At 49.0% G+C, this 20,918-nt stretch overlaps 2 protein-coding genes across 9 annotated transcripts in view; one reads left to right on the top strand and one right to left on the bottom strand.

Moving 5' to 3' along the window:
* The window catches only part of Hdac7 (histone deacetylase 7), a 35,595-nt gene extending 32,992 nt beyond the window's left edge, over positions 1-2,603 (top strand). For all 8 annotated transcript variants that reach the window (XM_051189771.1, XM_051189774.1, XM_051189768.1 and 5 more), the window contains 2 exons: positions 1,153-1,288; positions 1,479-2,603. In XM_051189771.1, the coding sequence (XP_051045728.1) occupies positions 1,153-1,288; positions 1,479-1,524 (182 nt within the window). In that variant the 3' untranslated portion in view covers positions 1,525-2,603. The remainder of the gene's footprint in view (positions 1-1,152; positions 1,289-1,478) is intronic.
* A 1,544-nt stretch (positions 2,604-4,147) lies between these two features.
* Positions 4,148-11,859, bottom strand: Slc48a1 (solute carrier family 48 member 1). The gene is made up of 3 exons (XM_051189776.1): positions 11,645-11,859; positions 5,284-5,451; positions 4,148-4,694 (listed from the first exon to the last, which is right to left on the bottom strand). The coding sequence occupies exons 1-3, from the start codon at positions 11,778-11,780 to the stop codon at positions 4,558-4,560; spliced, it is 441 nt and encodes a 146-aa protein (XP_051045733.1). The 5' UTR covers positions 11,781-11,859; the 3' UTR covers positions 4,148-4,557.
* Between the last annotated feature and the right edge of the window lie 9,059 nt (positions 11,860-20,918).

Genomic DNA, 20,918 nt, shown 5'->3' with positions numbered 1-20,918 from the left:
AATAGACACATAACCACAGATATAGCTGCCTATGGAACCTCCCATGGGTCAGGTTCTGCTCCAAACTGGTTCGTGTCCATCACCATCTCAGAACAGCAGGATGATGATGATGAGTGTTCCAAGAACCAGAGGTGACTGTGCAGAGCAGCTGTGGGGATGCTTGCCCCCGCTCTGTACCGTGATTGTCTTACACACACTCCCTTTTCAGTACTAGTGATTGAACCCAGGATCTTGTACATGCTAAGCTTTCATTCTACTGCTGAGCTATGATCCCAGCTCTTGAGTTGTTTAGTTTTGTTTGATACAGGGTCTCGCTATGTATCCCAGGCTACCTTCCAGTGTTTGATCCTCCTACCTCAGACAGGAATTTACTACCATGCCTGGCCTCCTAGGGGTAGGTTGTGCACTATGGAGGCCACATGAAGGGGACCTTGTGCTCTAGGAAGCCAAGGCACATATGAGGGAATCTTGACATAAACCTGATGTAGGGACAAATGGACTCTCCTGGTGCTTTTAGAATCCACACACCTATGGAGCAGTATTTATTTATTTATTTATTTATTTATTTATTTATTATTTTAAGATAGGTTCTATGTAGCCCTGGCTGTCCTGGAACTCAGTGATCCAACTGCCTTAACCTCCTGATTGCTAAGATTAAAGGTGTGTGTCTGGCTTATTTTTTTACTTTTTAACTTTTATATATGTATGGGTATTTTGTCTGCATGTACTGCTATGCACTATGTGCGTGTGTGAGCAATGCCCTTACAGGCAAGAAGAGGGCATCAGAATCTCTGGAAACCAAGTTTCAGATTGTTGTGAGCTACCATGTAGATGCTGAGAGTCAAACCCAGGTCCTCTGGAAGAATAACCAGTGTTCTCAACTGCTGATCTACCTTGCCAGATCTCTAGAGTGGGGTTTTAGCCAAGGAAGACAGGAAAGGGACTTGATTATCTGTGAAGATGTCCTCATAGCCATATTGAATCTATTGTTAGCCAGGGCTGAGAAGTGAGGGCAAGAAGGGGCACTGACCCCAAGCTGATGACATGGCTACTATTCTTGGGCTCTGGGTCCATGTCCCCAGCCTTGGTATCAGTCTAGGATACAGCTCAAACAGGTTGTCTTTTCCCAACTGACCCAGCTTCTTGTCCTAGGGAAATACTGGGGATGCATGCAGCGCTTGGCCTCCTGTCCAGACTCTTGGCTGCCCAGAGTGCCAGGGGCTGATGCAGAAGTAGAAGCCGTGACTGCACTAGCATCACTCTCCGTGGGCATTCTGGCTGAAGACAGGTAATGCCAGACAACCCCAGCCCAAGGCCCATAGCCTTCTAATCCCCTTGGATCCTCCCAACTTGAAGACCCCAGACTCTCATGCAACTAATAGTCTCCAGCCTTTGAAGTAGGACTACGAGGGTAACGTCACTAAGGCCCTGCCCACAGCCCTCTGGCCTTCCCACATTCTTCCCTTGTCCCACTCTAGGCCCTCAGAGCAGCTGGTGGAAGAGGAAGAACCTATGAATCTCTAGGGTTTCAGAACAGATCACCTGCTCTCCGTACGTGGCTCTCCTCACCTGTGGTCAGCCCTGTTCCTGGGTCTGCAGAGATCCTCTGGGCAGGCAGTCAGGTCCAGAGCACAAGCTACCCTGATAGCTACCCAAGGGAACTTGACAAGGCCACTGGGTCTGGGATGGGGACCAGGAAGGATTCTGGGAGGAGGGAGGCTAGGCACTGGGACCCAGCTGGGCTCTTCCAGAACGGATCCAGCCCTGTGGTGTCCAGGCCCTAGCTGTGGCCTCCATCCCTCAGGACTGCACAGTGGAGGACTGGTTCAGGTGGGCCTACCACTACCACTATTCTTAACCCGGAAGACCCCAGGTTTTGCACACCGCCCCAGGCTCCATACAGAAATGTGAACTTGGCCTCGGCCAGGGCGGCCCTTCCCAGGTTCTGAAGGGCTAGAGGAGTAGGAGGAGCCAAGGGGTCCCCTATTCCTGAGGACAGGAGAGTTCCTCTCACCTGCTCCGTCAGTTGTCTTCTGGTAGCACTGGGCTCTGAGAACCATTCTGAACTGCTCTCGCTGTGACTATCACCAGCAAGCCTCCTATCTGGTCACCGTCCTACCTATGTGAACCATCTCAGTGCCCTGGTGCAGCAGACAGGTCTCTGTGAGCCCTGTGCTTCCTGACCCAATGGTGCCAAACCTTCATCTCCCCTTAAAAGCACAACACAATCCCAGGGATGCCTGGTCACTGCTCCCAGTATGAGCCTGCCTTCTGTTTCTGGGGTTCCCTCCACCTCAGTTCTGACTGCTGCCCCACATAGGACTAGCTTGACTGAGGGGGGAATAAGGTGGGAGAGTAGACAGACATGGGGGAGGGGAGGCCACCTCAGAAGTCTTCAAGGCTTTTGAGGTCTAGGCCTGGGGCCAAGAAAGAGTATTTGTGTGTTTGTGTGTGCGTATGTACGCATGTGCGTGTGCAAGAGTGTGTGTGTGTGTCTTCCCCAAGACCTACCATACCTGTGTATGTATGCATGTTTTTTGTAAAAAAGAAAAAAAAAAAGAAAAAAAAACCTGAACAATAAATGTTTTATTTGCTTTAAAGTCTTGTGAGTACGTATCCTAGATGTTAGTGAGATATCATCAGTGGGGGGTGTGTATTCGGCATCCTGAGATGGGATGAGAAAGGGGGCACATTTGGGCCAAACTCAGACCCTCTGGTCACTTGCCCTCCCATGACTCCTGCATGCAGGAAAAACCTGCTCCAAACATGTGCTTACCAACCCAGGTGAAAAAGGAGATGATTCGGGGCTGAGCCCCACACACTGGGCCCTGTGGGGTACGGGGACCAGTTCTCAGACTCAATCTGTTGAGACACCCCAAAAGGTCATGAAGCAGACACACCTGGGCTTAGGTCCTAGCTGGCATCAGAACAGTCACTGCCTCGCGTATCTTTCGGTAAAAGATGGTAAAAGATGCTGCTCTAAAACACCGTGGTGTTTGAAGCACAGACCATAAAGCAAAAGGGTAGATGAGGCCAGGAAAAAGTGTGCCCAGCATACAACATAAGAAAAGGGTGTCAGCTCTTGTCTTTCTGGTTCTAAATCTACCCGGCCTGGTCACCTTGGACACCTGAGCAGTCTGTTTGGGGTAGGAGAAAAAAAAAAAAAAAAAGATTCCCTTTTCCTGGCCTAGGGTGGATTTGGAATCTGCAGGGGATGTTGGGACTGTGGGGATCCTAGCACCATAGAGCAGGGCTGGGAGAGCAAAGGAGGTCTGAGTTAGTGGTCTCCTTATGTCGAGAAGGTGCAGGCTGCCTGCTAGCCCAGGGCTTGCCTTAGAGAAATAATCAGATAGGTAGAGCCTCCCTCCATTGTCCACTCTTACAGTCCCCTCTCAAGACTCCCCCCACCCCAAGAAACACCCTGAGGCTGATTAAAAATGGCCGCTGTATTTCTGCTAAAGTGACAGTGACACAGGTAAGGCAGAGAGCGAGGAGCAGGCCCCGGGTGGAAAAGCAGACGTGCAAAATGACATCCTAACACAGAAGGATGTGTGGCAGCCCCTGCCCTCCCTCTCTGCTTAGGTAAGGCCTTGGGCCCGTGTCCATTCAGGAGAGAGGTAAAGATGAACACCAATGCTGGGGTCTGGTGCAGGGAGAAGGTCCTCATGGGTGGGGTGTGATCTTGTGCAGTGAGGGGCAGGTGAGTTCAAGGCTGGAGACTCAAGACTACAGCTGTAGAGCTCCCTCTAGCCCCCACCAGCTTGCCCCCCATCCCAAAGCCCTTCTAGGTGCAGGGGTATGTTCCCAGTGGTCCTTGGTCTAGCCTCATCAGAGTAGTAGGCTCTGGTGATATGTGGTCATGTGTGCATGTGTGACACATAGGAATGGTTGGCTGGCTCTAGCACCCTCATGGGAAACAAACTCTGGATGGGAAGGTAGGAGGAGAGACACCGTTCCGTTTTTCAGCTTGCGGAAAGAGCCAATTGTCACTTCCCTAGGGACTGATGAATTCAGCTGCCTGACCCTTGAGAACAACAGAACAGAGGTGCTGGGATGGGATTTGAAGATCTCTAGTAGAGATTCTTTAGTTGATCAAACTTTCCAGATCTCTCTCCACCCCCCCCCCTCTCTCTCACACACACACACATACATACACGCGTGCTTTAATGAAGCCTGGGGCAGCAAGGAACCCTGTCCCTGGCACTAGCCATATGTTTAGACCTCACAATCCTAACCCTTACCACCTTGAGTTCATTATCATGGCCCTACTTACAAAGGTTCCTCAGCGTGCTAAGAAAATAGATCCATCTGGAAAAAGCTAAGCTGCCCTCCAGCCAGGCTAATGGGCAGGTTGGCAGCGCCCCTTCCACAGTTCTGTCTTCTCCAGAAAGGGGACCAGATGGCTTTCTGGGGGAACTGAACTGGCCCGCTGTCTATGCTCTGCCATGGTTCTGGAGTCCCCAGGGTTTAAGGCAGGCTCACTTGCTAACTCAGAAGCTGAGTATAGGTCCTGAGCCCTCACCCCCACCCCAGGCTGGAGTGACCTCATTCCCTGGGTCAGAAATCACTGAGGATGCTGATATCAGCAAAGTCGGCCCGGTACCGGTGGGCATAGAGGCTGAGTAGGAAGGCCCATTTGAGGGAGATGAAGCTCCAGACACAGGAGAGGTAGTAGCTGATCGGGTCTTTGAGACCTGGAGGGAAGAGGCACCAGATGACAACTTTAGAGATGACCTATAGCACCACAGTCAGGACCCCCCCCCCCTTTTTGTCCATCCACATTCCAATAGCCTGCGCCTCTGAACCCAGGCTTCCGAAAGACTGATGTATGTGGCACAGGTTTAGAAGTACCCCTGCATGCCTAGTCACAAAGCTGGGGCATGAGAGGAGGTCAGAGTTGGCTCTCAGGTCTGAACCATCCACTTCCAACCTGCATGCATCAGGTAGGGAAGGGCATCTGGCTACCTCTTACTAGAGCCACCAGGGGGTGCTGCCCTCCTGGAATGAGGCAGAGAATAAAGGACTCCAGCAACTCTGGGGAGGCAGGTATTCATGCAGGTCATGCTTGTCCTGGGTACTTCACACCAGTCTGGAGTCCTCCTGCCCTGAGGAGGTGGGGGCTCTCATCCTCCCCACTTTCAACAGTGAGGAACCCCAGCAGCAGAAGTCAAGTGGTTCATGCAGTCCCCAGAACCTGGACAAGAGTCCCAGGGTATATTTCCAGGTTCCTCCCTACCCTCAAGCCCTCCCTCTCCCTCCCTCCTTTCCCTGGATGGTCCTCACTCTGGTGCTGGGTGATGGCCAATGCCAGGAAGGTGCAGAAAGCTGAGACCGAGACAGCTGAGAAGAGGACACCCACGAAGAAGAAGCCTCGCAGCCCTTTGAGCCAGGTCCTCCAGTAATCCTGCATGTACATCACATGAGTCACCAAGACCCAGAGTGCCAGGACACCTGTGGGGACAGGCTCAGTCAGCAGGACCCAGGCACCTGCCTGTCAGGTTGCAGCCTCCTCCTACTTGACCTCTAGGCCAGTGGCCCTGATACTAGGGCCCTTAAGTCCACTAGGCCATATCTACTCACACAGTGACATTGAGAAGACTGGCCCTTATGACAGTGATGTGACATCTATGGGATGTGATATTACCACTTGAACATGGAAGCATGGGGCTTCAGCTGCCTTCCAGGAAGCCAGGTGTGGTAGAATACTATTTTAAGGTGTATGGACTTCTGTCTATGCTGCATTTGTTTAACTCTGTGAAGCTGTGTTACTATGCCTGTTTAAAACACCTGATGATCTACTAAAGAGCTTAATGGTCAATAGCAAGGCAGGAGAAAGAACAGGTGGGGCTGGCAGGCAGACAGAATAAATAGGAGGAACGAGGAAAAGGGGGAACAAGAGGACAAGGGGAGGAGGACTTCAGGGGCCAGCCACCCAGCCACAGAGCCACAGAGCCACTCGGCCACCTGGCCACCCAGCCACAGAGCCACCCGACCACCCGGCCACCTGGCCACAGAGCCACTCGGCCACCCAGCCACCTGACCACCCGGCCACCCAGCCACAGAGCCTCAGAGCCACTCGGCCACCCAGCCACCTGACCACCCGGCCACCCGGCCACCCGGCCACAGAGCCACCGGGCCACCCGGCCACCCAGCCACCCACGGAGTAAGAAGGAAAGTGAGATATGAGGAAGAAAAAAAGATAAAAGTCAAGAGGGAAAAGACAGTTAATCAAAGATAAGAAAAGCTGGCTATAAACAAGTAAGTTAAGGCCAGACATTCATTAAGTAATAGTAAGACCCCATGTGTGATTTATTTGGGAGCTGGGTGGTGGGCCCCCCAAAGTCCCTCAAAAAAAGACAACAGACTAAAACACATTTCAAACAACAGCCAGGCATTAAAGAGATTTGTGGAAAACAAAACCATGACATTCTTTATAGTTTTTACTTTCACCAACTTTTTCTTCCTCTTCTACTTCTTTTGAGAGAGACAAGGTCTTTTTTGTTTTGTTTTATTTTTTGTTTTGTTTTGTTTTGAGGTAGAGTTTCTCTGTGTAGCCTTGGATGTCCTGGAACTAGCTCTTCAGACCAGGTTGGCCTCAAACTCAGATCTACCTGTCTCTGTCTCCTGAGTGCTGGAATTAAAGGCGCAAGCCATCAAAAGGCTCAGACAAAGTCCTATATAGCCCAAGCTAGCCTTGAATTTGTGATCCTTCTGCCTCAACCTCCCAAGTGCTAGGATTATAGGCATGTACCACCACACCAGGCTTGAGAATACTATGTTAGCTGGGCAGTGGTGGTGCATGCCTTTAATTCCAGCACTTGGGAGGCAGAGCCAGGCGGATCTCTGAGTGTGAGGCCAGCCTGGCCTACAGAATGAGTTTCAGGACAGCCAGGGCTACAAAGAGAAACTAGGGCTATACAGGGATCGAAAAAAAATAAATAAACAAGCAAATAAAAAGTTAAATATATATAAATAAAATCTTAAAAGTTTCTCAGTTTTAGTTTCTAATATGGCACATGTCCACAGATAGAATCTGGGTCCTAGAGCCTGCAGCTGAATTCTTGGGCAGCAGGGCTCCTCTCAACTCTACCCTGGTCTTGCAGAAAAAGGAAGCTTTGTCATGAGGCTCCCGAGGCCACCCAGCACCCACGTGGCCTACTTGCTTTGGGCTAGACCTCGTGCCATCCTTCCAGTGTAAGGCAAAGGGCAGGCTACCATCCCAGGCCCTTCTGGGCCTGCTCTCTGGGCTTGGTGGACACTTCTCCTAGGATGCTCTCAGTCAGGACAATAGAACACACTACAACCCTCAGTACCAGGCAGTGCCTGCTGGTGCAGATTCAAGAATGAGACAAATACTAATTCCACTGGCATGAACCTACAGCAGGGCTGTGAAGCCAGGCAGGAAAGAGTGAGAGACGAGAGATGGCCCCTGTAAACTCTTAGTACAGCCATGGGTTGCAGGCAGGCTGATCAGGCTGCCAGCATCCAGGAGGTGGGAGCCTTTTCAAATCATCAGCTGCATATAGTATGTGTGCTCAGACCTCTCAGAGGGACAGACATCTGGCTGGGAAGAAGGTCACAGGGATAGAGGGAAGCAATGGGGCCTCTGACAACCACTAAACAGTTTTTGTTTGTTTGTTTTGAGACAGGGTTTCTCTGCAGCTTTGGATCCTATCCTGGAATTCACTCTGTAGAACAGGTTGGTTTTGAACTCACAGAGATCCACCTGCTTCTGTCTCCCGAGTGCTAGGGTGTGCACCACCACCACCAACCAGAGCATTTTATTTCTTAGGCTGGGTAATTTCTTAGCACAAGTATTTGTTAACTTGCTTTTCCTCTTGACATGCCTAAAATGCTTTATGCTTTTTAGTTATGAGACATAGGGTGGGGGTAGCAAATAGAGAAATCTAGTTACCATGGGGCTATGGTGACCAGCTTAACTATCACAACCAGGGCAAAAACAAAACAGGGATAATACAAACCAGGACACTTAGGGCCAGGCACTTTTGTGCTGCCAAACATAAAAATGGGTGAGCCCTGCCTGAGGTCCTGCCAGCTGGATAAGCAAGGAATCCTGGGCTCCTCCCTGTGTGGCCATGAGCCCACCGACCTACTTACCTACCTACCTCACCCTGCTTTCCCTACCTGGCAGTCTGACACCCCCACCCCACCCCACCCCACTCTTTCAGGCAGCCTTAGCTGGCCTTCAAGCTCCCCCCTTGGAATGGGTTCCCATTACCCCTGGGCTCTGGGTGGATGGAAACAAACATGCTCCCATCTTTGTCTTGGCAGGAAGCTGCAGCAGGCCAAAGGCAGCCAGAATACTAATCTCTGCTCTGCACTCTGTGATCAGGATTTCATCCCAGCGATCTCCCTGTGCCTCCTAAAGTAACCTTGGCTTCTCCAGTGAGGGGCGCTGAGGATTAAACCCAGGGCACTGTACTCAATGCACAGTGTTCGATTTACCACAGCGAGCTCCACCCTTAAGACTTGCATGTCTTTTCTTTTCTTTATTCTTTTTATTTTTTATTTTCCCAGTTCACCCTCCCTCCCTCCCTTTCTCCCAAGCCCCTTGCATATGATTTCTTAAATGGCCCCAAGAGATGAAGAAGCTTTTGTTACCAGGCATTCTGGGGACAGACCTTCCAGTGACTTGTTCCCCCTCCTCACAAAAGGGGGTGCAATAACTGAGTTTTAAGATCTTTTCTTACTTGAAGATTCTGGAAGCCAGCTTAATGTGGGAAAAAAAAAAAAAAAAAAAAAAAAAAAAAAAAGATCAGAGTAGTTCCTGTGACTCAGCAGTGTCTGGGTTAGAAAATGCTGAACTAGGAAGTGTCACCTCAGACCATCAGCATGAGCCAGGGGTTCCCCCAAACTCTCACTCCCACGTATGCCCAGAAGTGCTGGGAATGAAGGGAAGGAAGAGGGTGGCTTGAGGTGCTCCCAGTTGTAGCTAAACACTTCCCCTGAGCCCAGCCCAGCACTCATGCTAGCTAGGGAAACAGGCTTCCCACCCTAGCTTTCCTTGGAGAGATGCCTCCTAGGATACACAGGGCTCTGAGAGGCCTGGTATATAAAACTTGGGGCAGTATGGACAAGTCCCCAGCCCCACTCAGCTACAGGAGCAAGCTAGACCTCATCCTGGTTCCACTCTACCACTCCAAGGCTAGACCTGCTTAGCCTCTAGGTTCATAGGCCGGTTATGGAAAGCATCACCAGATGCTGGGCTGGATGAGGGGCTTGGAGGCACCCAAGGGCAACTATGGAGTAAATACAGACACTTGGTATGTGGCTCTGAGGATATACTCCAATCCTGTTGCCCAGCCCAGAGGACACAGAAGACGCAGGGTGCCAGATTTCCTGTCTATCAAAGCTCATTTATGAAGAATATGGAGCTGTTTGGATGTGGGGTACAAGCGCTCAACTTTCCATGGTTTTCTAAACACAGAGCAGGCATGTTAGCTAGGGCTCCCAGTGCAGAGCCAGAGTGGGGGTCCAATGAGGACTCTGGTGAACCCACACTTTTTTAGGTCACTGCCTTTTTGCAAAGTCACTTCCTCCCAGATTCCTGCCAGGATTAAGAGGGTGTCCACACCCCAAACACTCATACATACCCTGTTCCAGAAGCCAGCGTCCCCAACAGCCACAGTTGACCAATGTGTGCAAACTCACTGGGATGAACCTCTGTGACTCAGCAATTTCTGGGCTGCAAAATGCCGAGTCAGCAGTGGGGTGCTTGCAAGTCAGAAGCCTGCTGACATTTCAACCCAAAAGAGGAAGAAGGGTGGCAGGTCTTGGACCCCTTGTTGAAGCCCACGCAGGGAAGGGAAAGTGTGGCCTTGGCCTGACAACTCTTTGCCCATCAGCCACTACCACCAAACAGTTTTGTACTCAGCTAGGTAGGATCACCCTTACTTCCGGAGGGCAGCTCTTAGCCCAGGAGTGCCCTCCCTCTCTCTGCAACCAAAGAACTTATCTCAGTCTCAGCATCCAGCCTGGGCCCTGGCAGTGCCTTCCAAACCCAGAAGCAACAGGGCCAATAGGAAGTATGGAGGAGGGGAAAGTGTGTCCAGGGGAAAGGCTCTGTGCCTAAACTAGCTGCCAATGCTGGCTGTCCAAGGAAGGTCAGGAGTCCACAGGTGGCAGGCCTGAGAACTCACAGCCAGGGCACCACACTGAACCTCTGGTGACCCCAGTGCTTTGCTTAGCATAGCTTCGGTTTAGGAGCTATGCGTACCCTGTGAGAAGACAAACATCTATGGCTCCTTCTCCACCCTAGGACAGCCCTCAGTGCATTCAGTGGCAGTGAGTGTTTTATTTTTGTTTGCTTTGGTTTTTGTTGTTGTTGGGTTTTTTGTTTGCTTGTTTGTTTGTTCTGTTTTGCTTTGTTTTTCCTAGACAGGGTTTCCGTGTGGCACTGGCTGTCCTGGAATTCACTATGTAGACCAGGCTGGCCTTGAGTTCAGAGATCCACCTGCCTCTGCTCCCAAGTGCTAGGATTAAAGGGGAGTACTGCTACAGTGCCCAGGGTGAATTGGTTAGTTTTAGTTATTCTGTTTATTAATCTTTTGGCCAAGGATTTTAGTCATGGAATAAGATCATTGTGTATTAAATGTTATCCTTACCCATACTTTTCCTCAAGCATATTGTTTCATTGAGCCATTGTACAAATGAGTTAATTTTCTTAGTAGGAATTTTAATGCCTTTAGTAAGCTAATCTGAATTTTACAACTCTCACGAACCCACTCTCTCCCTCCCAGTTCTAAGGATGAAACTCAGCTCAGCCAGACTTTCAAGTCTGGGCCATCTTGTAGCCCATCGTGTGACTATGTGACCCTGGACAAATTATTTACCCTAAGCTTCCATTTTTCTAAATGTAAAATGGGCAGAATGATGCTTACTTCTGAAAAATAATATAAGGGTTAGGTGAAATAAGGGGAGTAGATAGCTTAGCGTAGCATAAAGTATTGAATTATGCTAATAAGTACAAATAATATATTTGGCCTTCACACCAGTTCTAAGGCACAGAGATTAAACAGCGTGACCAAAACTGCACTTCAGGTACAGAGTACTGCTGAGCACTGGGCCTTCACCACTGATGCCTCCTGTTCCCTCCTTGGAGGATTAGCAAATTCCCACCGAGGAACCACAGCAGATGGACGCAGATGCAAAGGAAACGTCTATTAACACTAGGTGCCACATCACATCCTGGGCTCCGTTGAGGGCCTCTGGGGCTGGCTGATGGGCTTCCCCACGAACCCCCAGTTATTATAAGAGGCGCGGGAATCCCGCAGAAGCAGTATGTATGTTGCAGGAGCGAGGGTAGCTGGGGAGTGGGTGCGCAGAGGGCGCTGTAGTGGCTGGCCCCTGGGCAGAGGGTAGATCGACAGGGTGCTGAGACGCGACACCTGTGCAAACGACAGAGTCCAGCAGTCGGCACCCTAGGTCGCGCCACGTTCAGAAGGCATCAGGTCCCAGAGGCCCGGGCAATGCCCAGGAACCCGGGCCTGGGCTGCCACTGACCTCTCCGGGGTAAACAACGCTCCCGCCCAGGGGACAGCGCCGTCCCAGCCGCCGCGCGCAGCAGCTGACAGCTCCACCCCAGCCAACCCAACCCCCGCTCACCCCGAGCCCCCCGGGATACCTGCGAGGCCCCCCATTGCCGCAGTTCCTGGCTGTCGGTAGACCACGGTCCAGACGAAGAAGATGGAGAAGCCGGCCACCGAGCTGATGCCGGAGTAGGCGGCACGGAGGCCGAGCTGCAGCCGGGACGGGGCCATGGGGCAGCGCGCGGGGCAGAGCTGGACCAGCGTCGCCGCCGCGGAGTTACAGGTGCAGGGCCCGAGCTGGAGCCCTAACCCCAGCCCCAGCCGGAGCCAGAGCCTGAGCCGCGGCGCCCAGCGCTCCGCCCCCAGTCCTCCCCCCCTCCCCCGTGCCGTCGGCACAGCGCCCTCCCCGGCCGGAGGCCGCTCGCGACACCAGCTTGACCCGGCCACCGAGGCTTTGCAAAGGCAGGCGACTCCTGGTGGAAGGGCAGAGTCCGGGGTTCATCCCCAAAACCCATCTACCTAGTGGGATCTTGGCGGAACTGAGAATAAGTCAGCTGCAATGGTTACTTTTTAAATTTTAAAATGTCTTTGAATTTTCTTTTTCTTTTCTCTCTCTCTCTCTTTTTTTTTTTTTTTTTTTTTTTTTTTTTTTTTGAGATAGGGTGTCTCTATGTAGCTTTGGCTGTCTGGGAATTCGCTACGTACAGGCTGGCTTTGAACTCAGAGACCCTCTCCTGCCTCTGCCTTCTGAGTTCTGGGATTAAATTTTGAGTGGGAAATTCATCCCCATTTCAAATTTAAGATTAGAATTTCTAGTTACGACTGTAGAAACTAGCCAGATGTAGTGGCACAGGCCTTTAAACCGGCAAAGGCAAAGATAGGGGCAGAGAAGCAGGCAGAGCTCTGTGAGTTTGAGGGCAGCCTGAGCTAGACAATGAGATCTAGTCACAAAACCAAAACAACAAAGAAAAAAACATAAACCGGGTATGATGGCCCATACATATAATCCTGGCACTGAGAAGTGGCCAAGGCAAGGTGATGGTATTGGGATACTCTGGGGAACAACATCTGGACAGCTGGTTTGCTTCCCTGGCAAAAATAGTTATTTATTAACAATAAAAAACTGAAAACATAAAATACAATATACATCCAATGTATCGATTCTTTCTATGAACTGTGAGGTGATGGCACATGCCTTTGATCCTAGCACTCAAGAGATAGAGGCAGGTGGACCTCTGTGAGTTCAAGGCCAGCCTGGTCTACAAAGCTACACAGAGAAGCCCTATATCAAAAAGCCAAAAAAGAAAGAGAGACAGACAGACAGACAGACAGACAGACAGACAGACAGACAGACAGACAGACATAGGCAGGCTGATCTCTGAGTTAGAGGCCAGCCTGGTCCATAGAATGAGTTCTAGGACAGACAGGGCTACACAGAGAAAGGCTGTCTCAAAAAAAAAATCTTTCTACCCATATTCTTAACCAGTGAGCTCCCTCCCCCAACAGTTGCTCTACACACTTGCCACCTACCCTTTGATCTTCACAACCTCCCCACACCCCAATCCCTTCAAGCCTGTACTAGCCTCTGCAGTACACCGAGGCAGAATCCCACTCTTTCCACTAGCCCAGCTTCCTAAGTGTGTACCACTAATGAACAGGGAAAAGCAAAGCAGAAGCCGGCTTCTGCACTCTAGGGCCCAGAATCCTCTGGCAGGGCCAACCACATCCCCTACCCCACAATGTTAGTAACTAAGAATTCCATGCCCTCTTTTCCTTTCACTACTGCAACAATAACCACAAATTTAGTGGTCTCAAGCAGCACAAATGTATTACAGGCCAGAGGTCAAGGGTCCAAATAGAAGTGTCACTGGACAAAAAAGCAAGGGGATTCTGGGACAGCTTCCCCGGGGAGATGGCAGGGAGCAGCTCTTTGCCTGGTACTCCAGAAGCTGGTGCAGACAGGCTGAGACTTCAGAACTCCTCCTTTCTCTCATAAGGACCACAGTAATTTAAAGTAATCTCTCCATCTCAAGATCCTTAATTTCCTCACTTCAGCAACTCCAGGAAGGTGCTCAAGTTGTCCCGAGTGCCATTGTTCTGTCTGATTCACCCTTCTAGAATATCAGCTCCATGAGCAGCAAGTAGTGCCAGTTTCGCTAGCACCAACACCAAATGAGTGTCAGACATCCCTAACCCACCCTTAATAAACATCTGAATAACTGAGCTGAGCATTAAAGAGCAACATACTACACACAAGCAGCCCAAGTAGGGATGCTCAATTGCCAATCGAGTTGTGTAAATTCAAAATAATCTGGGAGGACATCTTTAAAAATATCCAAACTAATCCCAATGTCATTCTTGCTTGCTCAAATTTGAATGTTGAAGTGTTTTTGTTTGTTTTGATTACTTTAGGCGCCTTTTGAATTTTGAGACAAGGTCTCACTATATAGCTGAGCCTGGGTTTGACATTGCTTTGTAGCCTAGGGTGGCTTCAGTCAAAACCTTCAGCCTGGTCTCCAGAGTGCTAGCATACAGTGTGATCCACCATACCTGGTTGGATACAGCAGGTATGGTGTATCTTTAACAAGGAATGATTTTGACCCATGAGTTCATTTCAACCCTCTTGTGGGTGATGGGTGGAGATGAAGTGCTAGCCTCTTAGAGGAATAGAGCCTAGAGGTCCAGAACACTAGTAGATAGCCATGGGGCTGGCTGGGATGGACAATATCCTAGGGATTACAAGCAGTATGCATGAAGACAGCCTCAAGGGAAACTTGCATAATGGAATGTTCTGAAAATGGTAGCAGTTTTTTTTTTATTTGTTTTTGTTTTTGTTTTGTTTTGTTTTTCCATAGCTGGACTGTTGGATTTGAGGGGGGGGAGTGGTGGATTTTGAAGTTAAGACTGAATATGCAGGGCCTTGCAGTATCTACCTCCCACCCTTCCCATGGCCTGTAGTAATTGTGGTCTAGAAATACAGCCTGGTAGTACTGTCAAGAGGGACTGCCTGAGAAAGCCTAGAAGCAGAAAGATCAGCAGGACATGTTCTTCCCACTTCTGTACAATGGTTACTGTGGCCATAAAATAGAGACAGACAGCCACCATGCCCACTTCAAAGAGTTCTGAGGAGCCCTCCATGCTTGGCCGACTTCCTGTTACACCACGGGTTCTCAGTAAAAGTCAGAAAGTGGAATTAGTAGTAGCCAAAAGCTGTCCAGGCAAGAGCTGGTTCAGTCAGAGAAGAAGGAGAAAAAGGAAGTGATTCTAGAAATATTTAAGTCATTTTAACTTAAAAGATCAGGTGTTAATTCATTCTCACAGTGGACAGAAAGGAGGGCAAGCATATTGTGAATATTGGAGGGTGGTGAGTAGCTTGTAGAGAATGGGGTTGTGCAAGAAAATAACGAGAGATGATTATGTAACAGTGAAAGGGGCCCAGGCTACACTGAAAGGGGAAAAGACTAGGCCAAAATGTGTAAGTGTGTGTGTGTGTGTGTGTGTGTGTGTGTGTGTGTGTAAAAATGTGGGGAAAGAAAGGAGCTATTAAAAGTCTGGAGACTCTGGGATCAGAGGTCTAGCTTCACAGTTTATAAGCCAGGTCCTCCTAATAACTCAAAGCTACCCAAAATAACTTTCTGCCACAAAGAAAATAAATCTATATCTGTGCTGGGCAGTGGGGGCCCCTAGTCACACATTGCCTTTGAATGGGCGATACACAGCTAGTTTGGCCACTGAACTGAGTTTTTACTTACGTCTATTTTAATTAAAGTAGCTGCATATGGCTATGGGATCACAACTTTAGACAGAGAAGCTTGAAATGCTCAGGACTCCTGTTGCTCCGTGCTTCTAGAGGGAACGAGGACCCCCTTCTAGGCCTGTTGTAAACAATCGTGTTCATGGGCTCAACACAGTAATGCAGCAAGTCACTAATGCTGTGGCAGAGACGGTTGTCACTATTAAAAAAGGGTCACAGGACATGAGCTGTGCCTTGAGGAGATAAGTGAGACTGTCATGTCTAGATTACAAAAACCTTGTAGAGGAGAAACACACAGCTATTTCTAGTGGTGTGCTGGCTAGTTCTATGTTGACTCAAACTAGAGCTATCTGAAGGAGGGAAACACAATTGAGGAAATGTCTCCATAAGATCCAGCTGTAGAGAAATTTCTTAATTTGTGATTAATGGTGGAGGGGACCCCACCCATTTTGGGTAGTACCTTTCCCTAGGTTGGTGGACCTGGGTTCTATAAGGAAGCAGGCTGAACAAACCATAATGAGCAACCCAGTAAGCAGCACTCCTCCATGGCCTCTGCATCAGCTCCTGCCTCCAGGTTCCTGTACTGCTTTTAGTTCCTGTCCTGATTTTCTTCAGTGATGAACAGTGATGTGTAATTATAAGCCAAATAAACCCTTTCCTCTCCAACTTGCTTTTAGTCATGGTGTTTCATCCTAGCAAGAGTAACCCTATGACAAGTGGTAAAGTGTAGGATAGTTGAGATCTACTCTGGAGAGAGACTGAACTAGAAAAGAAGGAAGGACTGTGGAGCCTCAAAGACATGGGTGGGACACACACACACACACACACACACACACACACACACACACACACACACACCTTCCCACTAGGAATAAGGAAGGCTTGCAGAGCCTCAAAGCACATAGGTGGGTCTCTCTCTGTCTCTCTGTCTCTCTTTCTCACACACACACACACACACACACACACACACACACACACACACACACACACACACTCCAGCTTCCTTTCTGTGTCATTCAGAGAGATGTCCATCCTAACCAGGGCCCTATAAGGCAGTCACTCTCCTTGTTTAAAGCAGAGACCACCAATACCTGTATGCCTCTTCAAGGCACATCATCCCAGAACTCAGGAGGCAGAGACAGGCAGGTCTCCATGAGTTCCAGGACAGCCTGGCCTACATAACAGGTTCTAAGACAGTCAAGGATACATAGAGACACTGTCTAATAGAATAAAATATGTATTTAATTTAAAAAGTAATCATTGCAGCTGCCTCGGGTAAAGGCATATTTATATTTCCAGGCCCACCAAGGCACTACTACCCTGACTTGCCAGGTGCATCTGAGTTGGCAATGAACACCACGGTTTCTTGAGCAATGGATTGCTGCAGACAGAAACAGCACATGCCATTTCTAGGCTAGACTCATAAAAATCTCCTCTAAGTGTGAATTCCCTCCTCCTGTTGTGATGACCCCAGAGGCTGTGTGAAAGCGGCAAGAGTTGAAAGAGTGAGTGGCTGCAGGTCAGGGGTAAATGGATGGGGCAGATGAAGCCCCTCCTACCTCACCCGGTCTTCACTGGACCCTACAGTGTGGGTATGGCGCATCTTTATTGGGTTACATAACTGAGATTTGGGGGTTGCTTTCACCACTGGCTTTATCATCATTCCACTTCAGACATCCAAAGAACACTTGTCTTGACCCCCGTCTCTAAAGTCACCTTTGAACTTTCCCACCAATGTTAGTAACTCCCTTTTGCAGACATCCTGCCTCCTAAGAAATTCCTTCCTTACCCCCCCCCCCTCCACAGCACATACCAGACATTTTTCTTCTTCCACAGTGCTAGGGCTACACCCACTGAGCTATCTTCCAGACAACTAAGCTAACGGTCTTCTGAGGGCCTCCTCCTCTTCACTCTTTAACTCCTCACAGAGGAACTCTGATGTTCTCTGGAGGCACATCCTAGTTTGCTGAGGCTCCACACCTAGATTTAGGTGTTACTCATGAGCCTCCCCTTTCCCTCCCCCTCCATGTGCAATACTTTAGCAAATCTAGTTGAATCTACCCTGTCCTCTGTCCTAATCCCAGAGCTACCATCATGACTCCTGCCACAACCTCTTAGCTGACCCCAATTTGCTCATTTCCCTTTAAATCCTATTTCTACCCAGCACCACCATAGAGTGCCCCAGCTCCAACCATTGCATAGCTTCCCATGGCTCATAAATAAACTGATTAACACCTTGTCAGCTCCTACCAGCCTCACTTGCGCACCGCAATTTCTTATCATGTTTGCTCCTGGCCTTTGCTCTGTGTGTCCAGAAAGCTCTTTGAATGTTTCTAAGATTGATCTGTCACCATGCTGAAGAACCAGCCTGCCTCCATGTTAGGCTTAAAAGCCATCTTACAGTACAGGAAAACTACGTTCATTCTGTTTATGATTAAATCTATTTCTCAAGGATTGGGCTACGCCCCACCTGTAACCTTAACTGCAAAGGGTTCTGTGCTGCCTTTTCCAGGAATGGAAACCATGTCTTCGTTTCAAGATGTTGTTTATAACCAATTCTATCTTTGTTTCAAAAGGTTGTTTAGTCCACCTATGCCTGCCTTGTTATGACTACCTAGTTGTGTCCATCTTGCAACCATGTCTTTGTTTCAGAAGGTCATTATGACTAACTTGTTATGCTTATGATGGGCTCCTGTAACTCCTATATTTTGCCTGCCAAATCCCCTAGCTCTGAGCTATAAAAGCCATGTTTTCTTCACATCCAATGTTGACCTCTCCAACCCTGCCTTAGGTGGAGGCAGCCCTTGTACATGAATAAAAAAGCTTGCTTTAGTTAACTGCTTGCTTTAATTAATTGGCCATCATGGGTTGGTAGTCTTTCTCTGCACATCTTTGGGATTAACTCATTCACATCTCAGCTCAAATGTTTCTTCTTAAGAAAGGCTATTTTGTCCTCTAAAAGAGGACACCCCTGTAACACTTGCCACTCTGTTAAGTTCTTTCTATAAAGTCTAACGGGGTGTGTGTGTGTGTGTGTGTGTGTGTGTGTGTGTGTGTGTGCGTAAATCAAAAAACAGACTTAGTTCTCTCTTTACCATGTGGGTCACCAGGCATGGTAGCAAGTATCTTTAATCTCTAAGTCATCTTGATGGCTGATTTTTCCGGCTTTACAACTAAAAGTCATATATCCCAAAGTCTATAGCAGTGTTTTTCAACCTGTGGGTCATGACCCTTTTGGGGGGTTCAAGAGGCCTTTTCACAGGGGTCACTTAATACCATCAGAAAACACAGTATTTACATTATTAATAACAGTAGAAAAATTACAGTTATGAAGTAGTAACAAAAATAGTTTTATGGTTGGGGTCACCACAACATGAAGAGCTTTATTAGAGGGTCGTAGCATTAGGAAGTTTGAGAACTACTGGTCTAGGGCCAGCCATAATGATTAGTCCTGTTTCCCAGGGGCCCAGGTAGGAGGAACTCAGCAATAATTAAGGGACAGAAAGGCTAACTGTCCATATGGAATTATTGCATCCTGGCTCTAGGGGGCAACCTTCCCCAGCCTTGAGCTTTCATATTCAGCTATGCAGGTTCACTAACACCTCCGGAGAACTAAATTTAGCTTGTGAGTTTGCTTAGATTCTTCTGTCCAGATCTTACCTCATCACCCTGTCCTCCCCTATTCCCACTGGAGTTCAAAGCTGAAGCCCTTGGTAATGACAGCCCAAGGCTATGCCTGACTCAGGGGAGGGGAAACTTAGATTTTTGTCTCTCCACTTCTGTTTTTGTTTGCTTGAGAAAGGGTTTTTCTGTATAGTCTTGGCTGTCCTGGAACTCTCCTCTGTAGATCAGGCTGACCTCGAACTCAGAGATCTGCCTACCTCTGCCTTCCTCTGCCTCCCAAATTCTGGGATTAAAGCCGTGGGCCACTACTGCCCAGTTGTCTCTCTTCACTTTTGCACCTCCATCTTTGTCCTGAGTTCAGAAAGAACCAGTGTAGAATGGGAACTGCAGGTAGCTGGCCGCAAGGAGGTCCCAGTCACTGAGCACCCCAGCTTTTGAGGCTCCAAGGACCCAGATTCCAGGGGGGGTTATCTTGGACTTAAAATGCTGCTCCCCAGGTCTGGGGTGATCTTCTGGCCCTAGAACAGGATCTTAGGCTAGAATGGAACTACTTTTAAGTCTCCCTTCACAGTGAGCACCTCCCCCTCTTCTCTGCCTGCCTGAGAGCCCAGAGCTGTGGTTCTCAACCTTCCTAACACTACAACCCTTTAATACAGTTCCTCATGTTGTGGTGACCCACAACAAAAATTATTTTTTTAAATAAATTTTACTTTATTAGAAATTTATGTATGTATGTATGTATGTATTATATATACAGTATTCTGTCTGCATGTATCCCTGCAGGCCAGAAGAGAGGGCACCAGATCTCATTACAGATGGTTATGAACCACCATGTGGTTGCTGGGAATTGAACTCAGGACCTCTGGAAGAGCAGCCAGTGCTCTTAACCTCTGAGCCATCTCACCAGCCCCACAAAAATTATTTTTTGTTGCCACTTCATAACTGTAATTTTGCTGCTGTTTTGAATCATAATGTAAATATCCATGTTTTCTGAGGGTCTTTAGATGACCCCCTGTGTAAGGATCATTTGACCCCCAAAAGGGTCTTGACTCAGGTTGAGAACCACTGGCCTGGAGGTTCTTTCAGAGGCCAGGATGATCAGTGAAGAGATGCCAGGTGGAAGCCACAGTCCTTTGTGACAAAATCTAAAAGGGTATTAGAAGGAAGGAAGGAAGGGACTAATGTTACTATCACTGTAGCAGCCCAGGAAGAGAAGTGTGAGGCCCCAGACACACAGGACCTGTTTGGATCTCTCCTTCCCCTCTCCTTGGGAGTAGGGAGTGTTGATGTATGGGAAGCAGAGGGCAGGTAAATCCATGTTTGCCTCAAGGGGGACTACACAGCCTGGGGCCTGTGGCGCTGATTCACTTGGGTGAGCCCCAGGAGGCTGAAGGGGGTGGAGCAAGAGTCAGGCTGCAGCCTGAAGTGGAAGGGCAGCCACTAAAGCCTGGCACAAGGAATGATGAAGACTCACCCTGAGACTGGAATTTGGGAGGGGTTCATTACATGAAGGCTTCCTTCATCACCTGGAGGCCTCCTCCTGTCATGAGGGCAGTGGCGAGCAAAGGTCTAGAAACTGGTTGATCTCTTGCTTCTTCCAGAGAAGGGACCCAAGAATGACAACCTGGGGGAGGTCCGAGTGGCCATGCTTGATGGTTTCTGGAGGGGATAAGGATGTGCCAGCATTGGGAGGGGGCAGTAGAAGTACTGAGCCAGGTGGAAAGGCACAAAGATGGATCCATGGCAGGAGAAGGGAGGAGAAAAGGACCGGTGAAAGGAAAGAGGGAACCCCACTGACATCTCTCACCTCAGGCCACCCGCCTAACAAGCGCGCACGCACGTGTGTGGGAGGTACAAAGCTTGAATGAAGCAGAACCCAGTGTAGAGGGCAAGTGATTTACAGGGATCTCGTAAGCCATTTCCTGCTCAGTGACCACTGATTTCTCCCCCCAGAGGACTCTTGGAATAGTATATAGCATGGTGAGTGCTAG

Source organism: Phodopus roborovskii, unplaced genomic scaffold, assembly GCF_943737965.1.
Source record: "Phodopus roborovskii unplaced genomic scaffold, PHOROB, whole genome shotgun sequence".
In the NCBI taxonomy this organism is placed as follows: domain Eukaryota; kingdom Metazoa; phylum Chordata; class Mammalia; order Rodentia; family Cricetidae; genus Phodopus; species Phodopus roborovskii.
The sequence above is the reverse complement of the archived record's forward strand: the minus strand, read 5'-3'. Positions and strand labels throughout refer to the sequence as shown.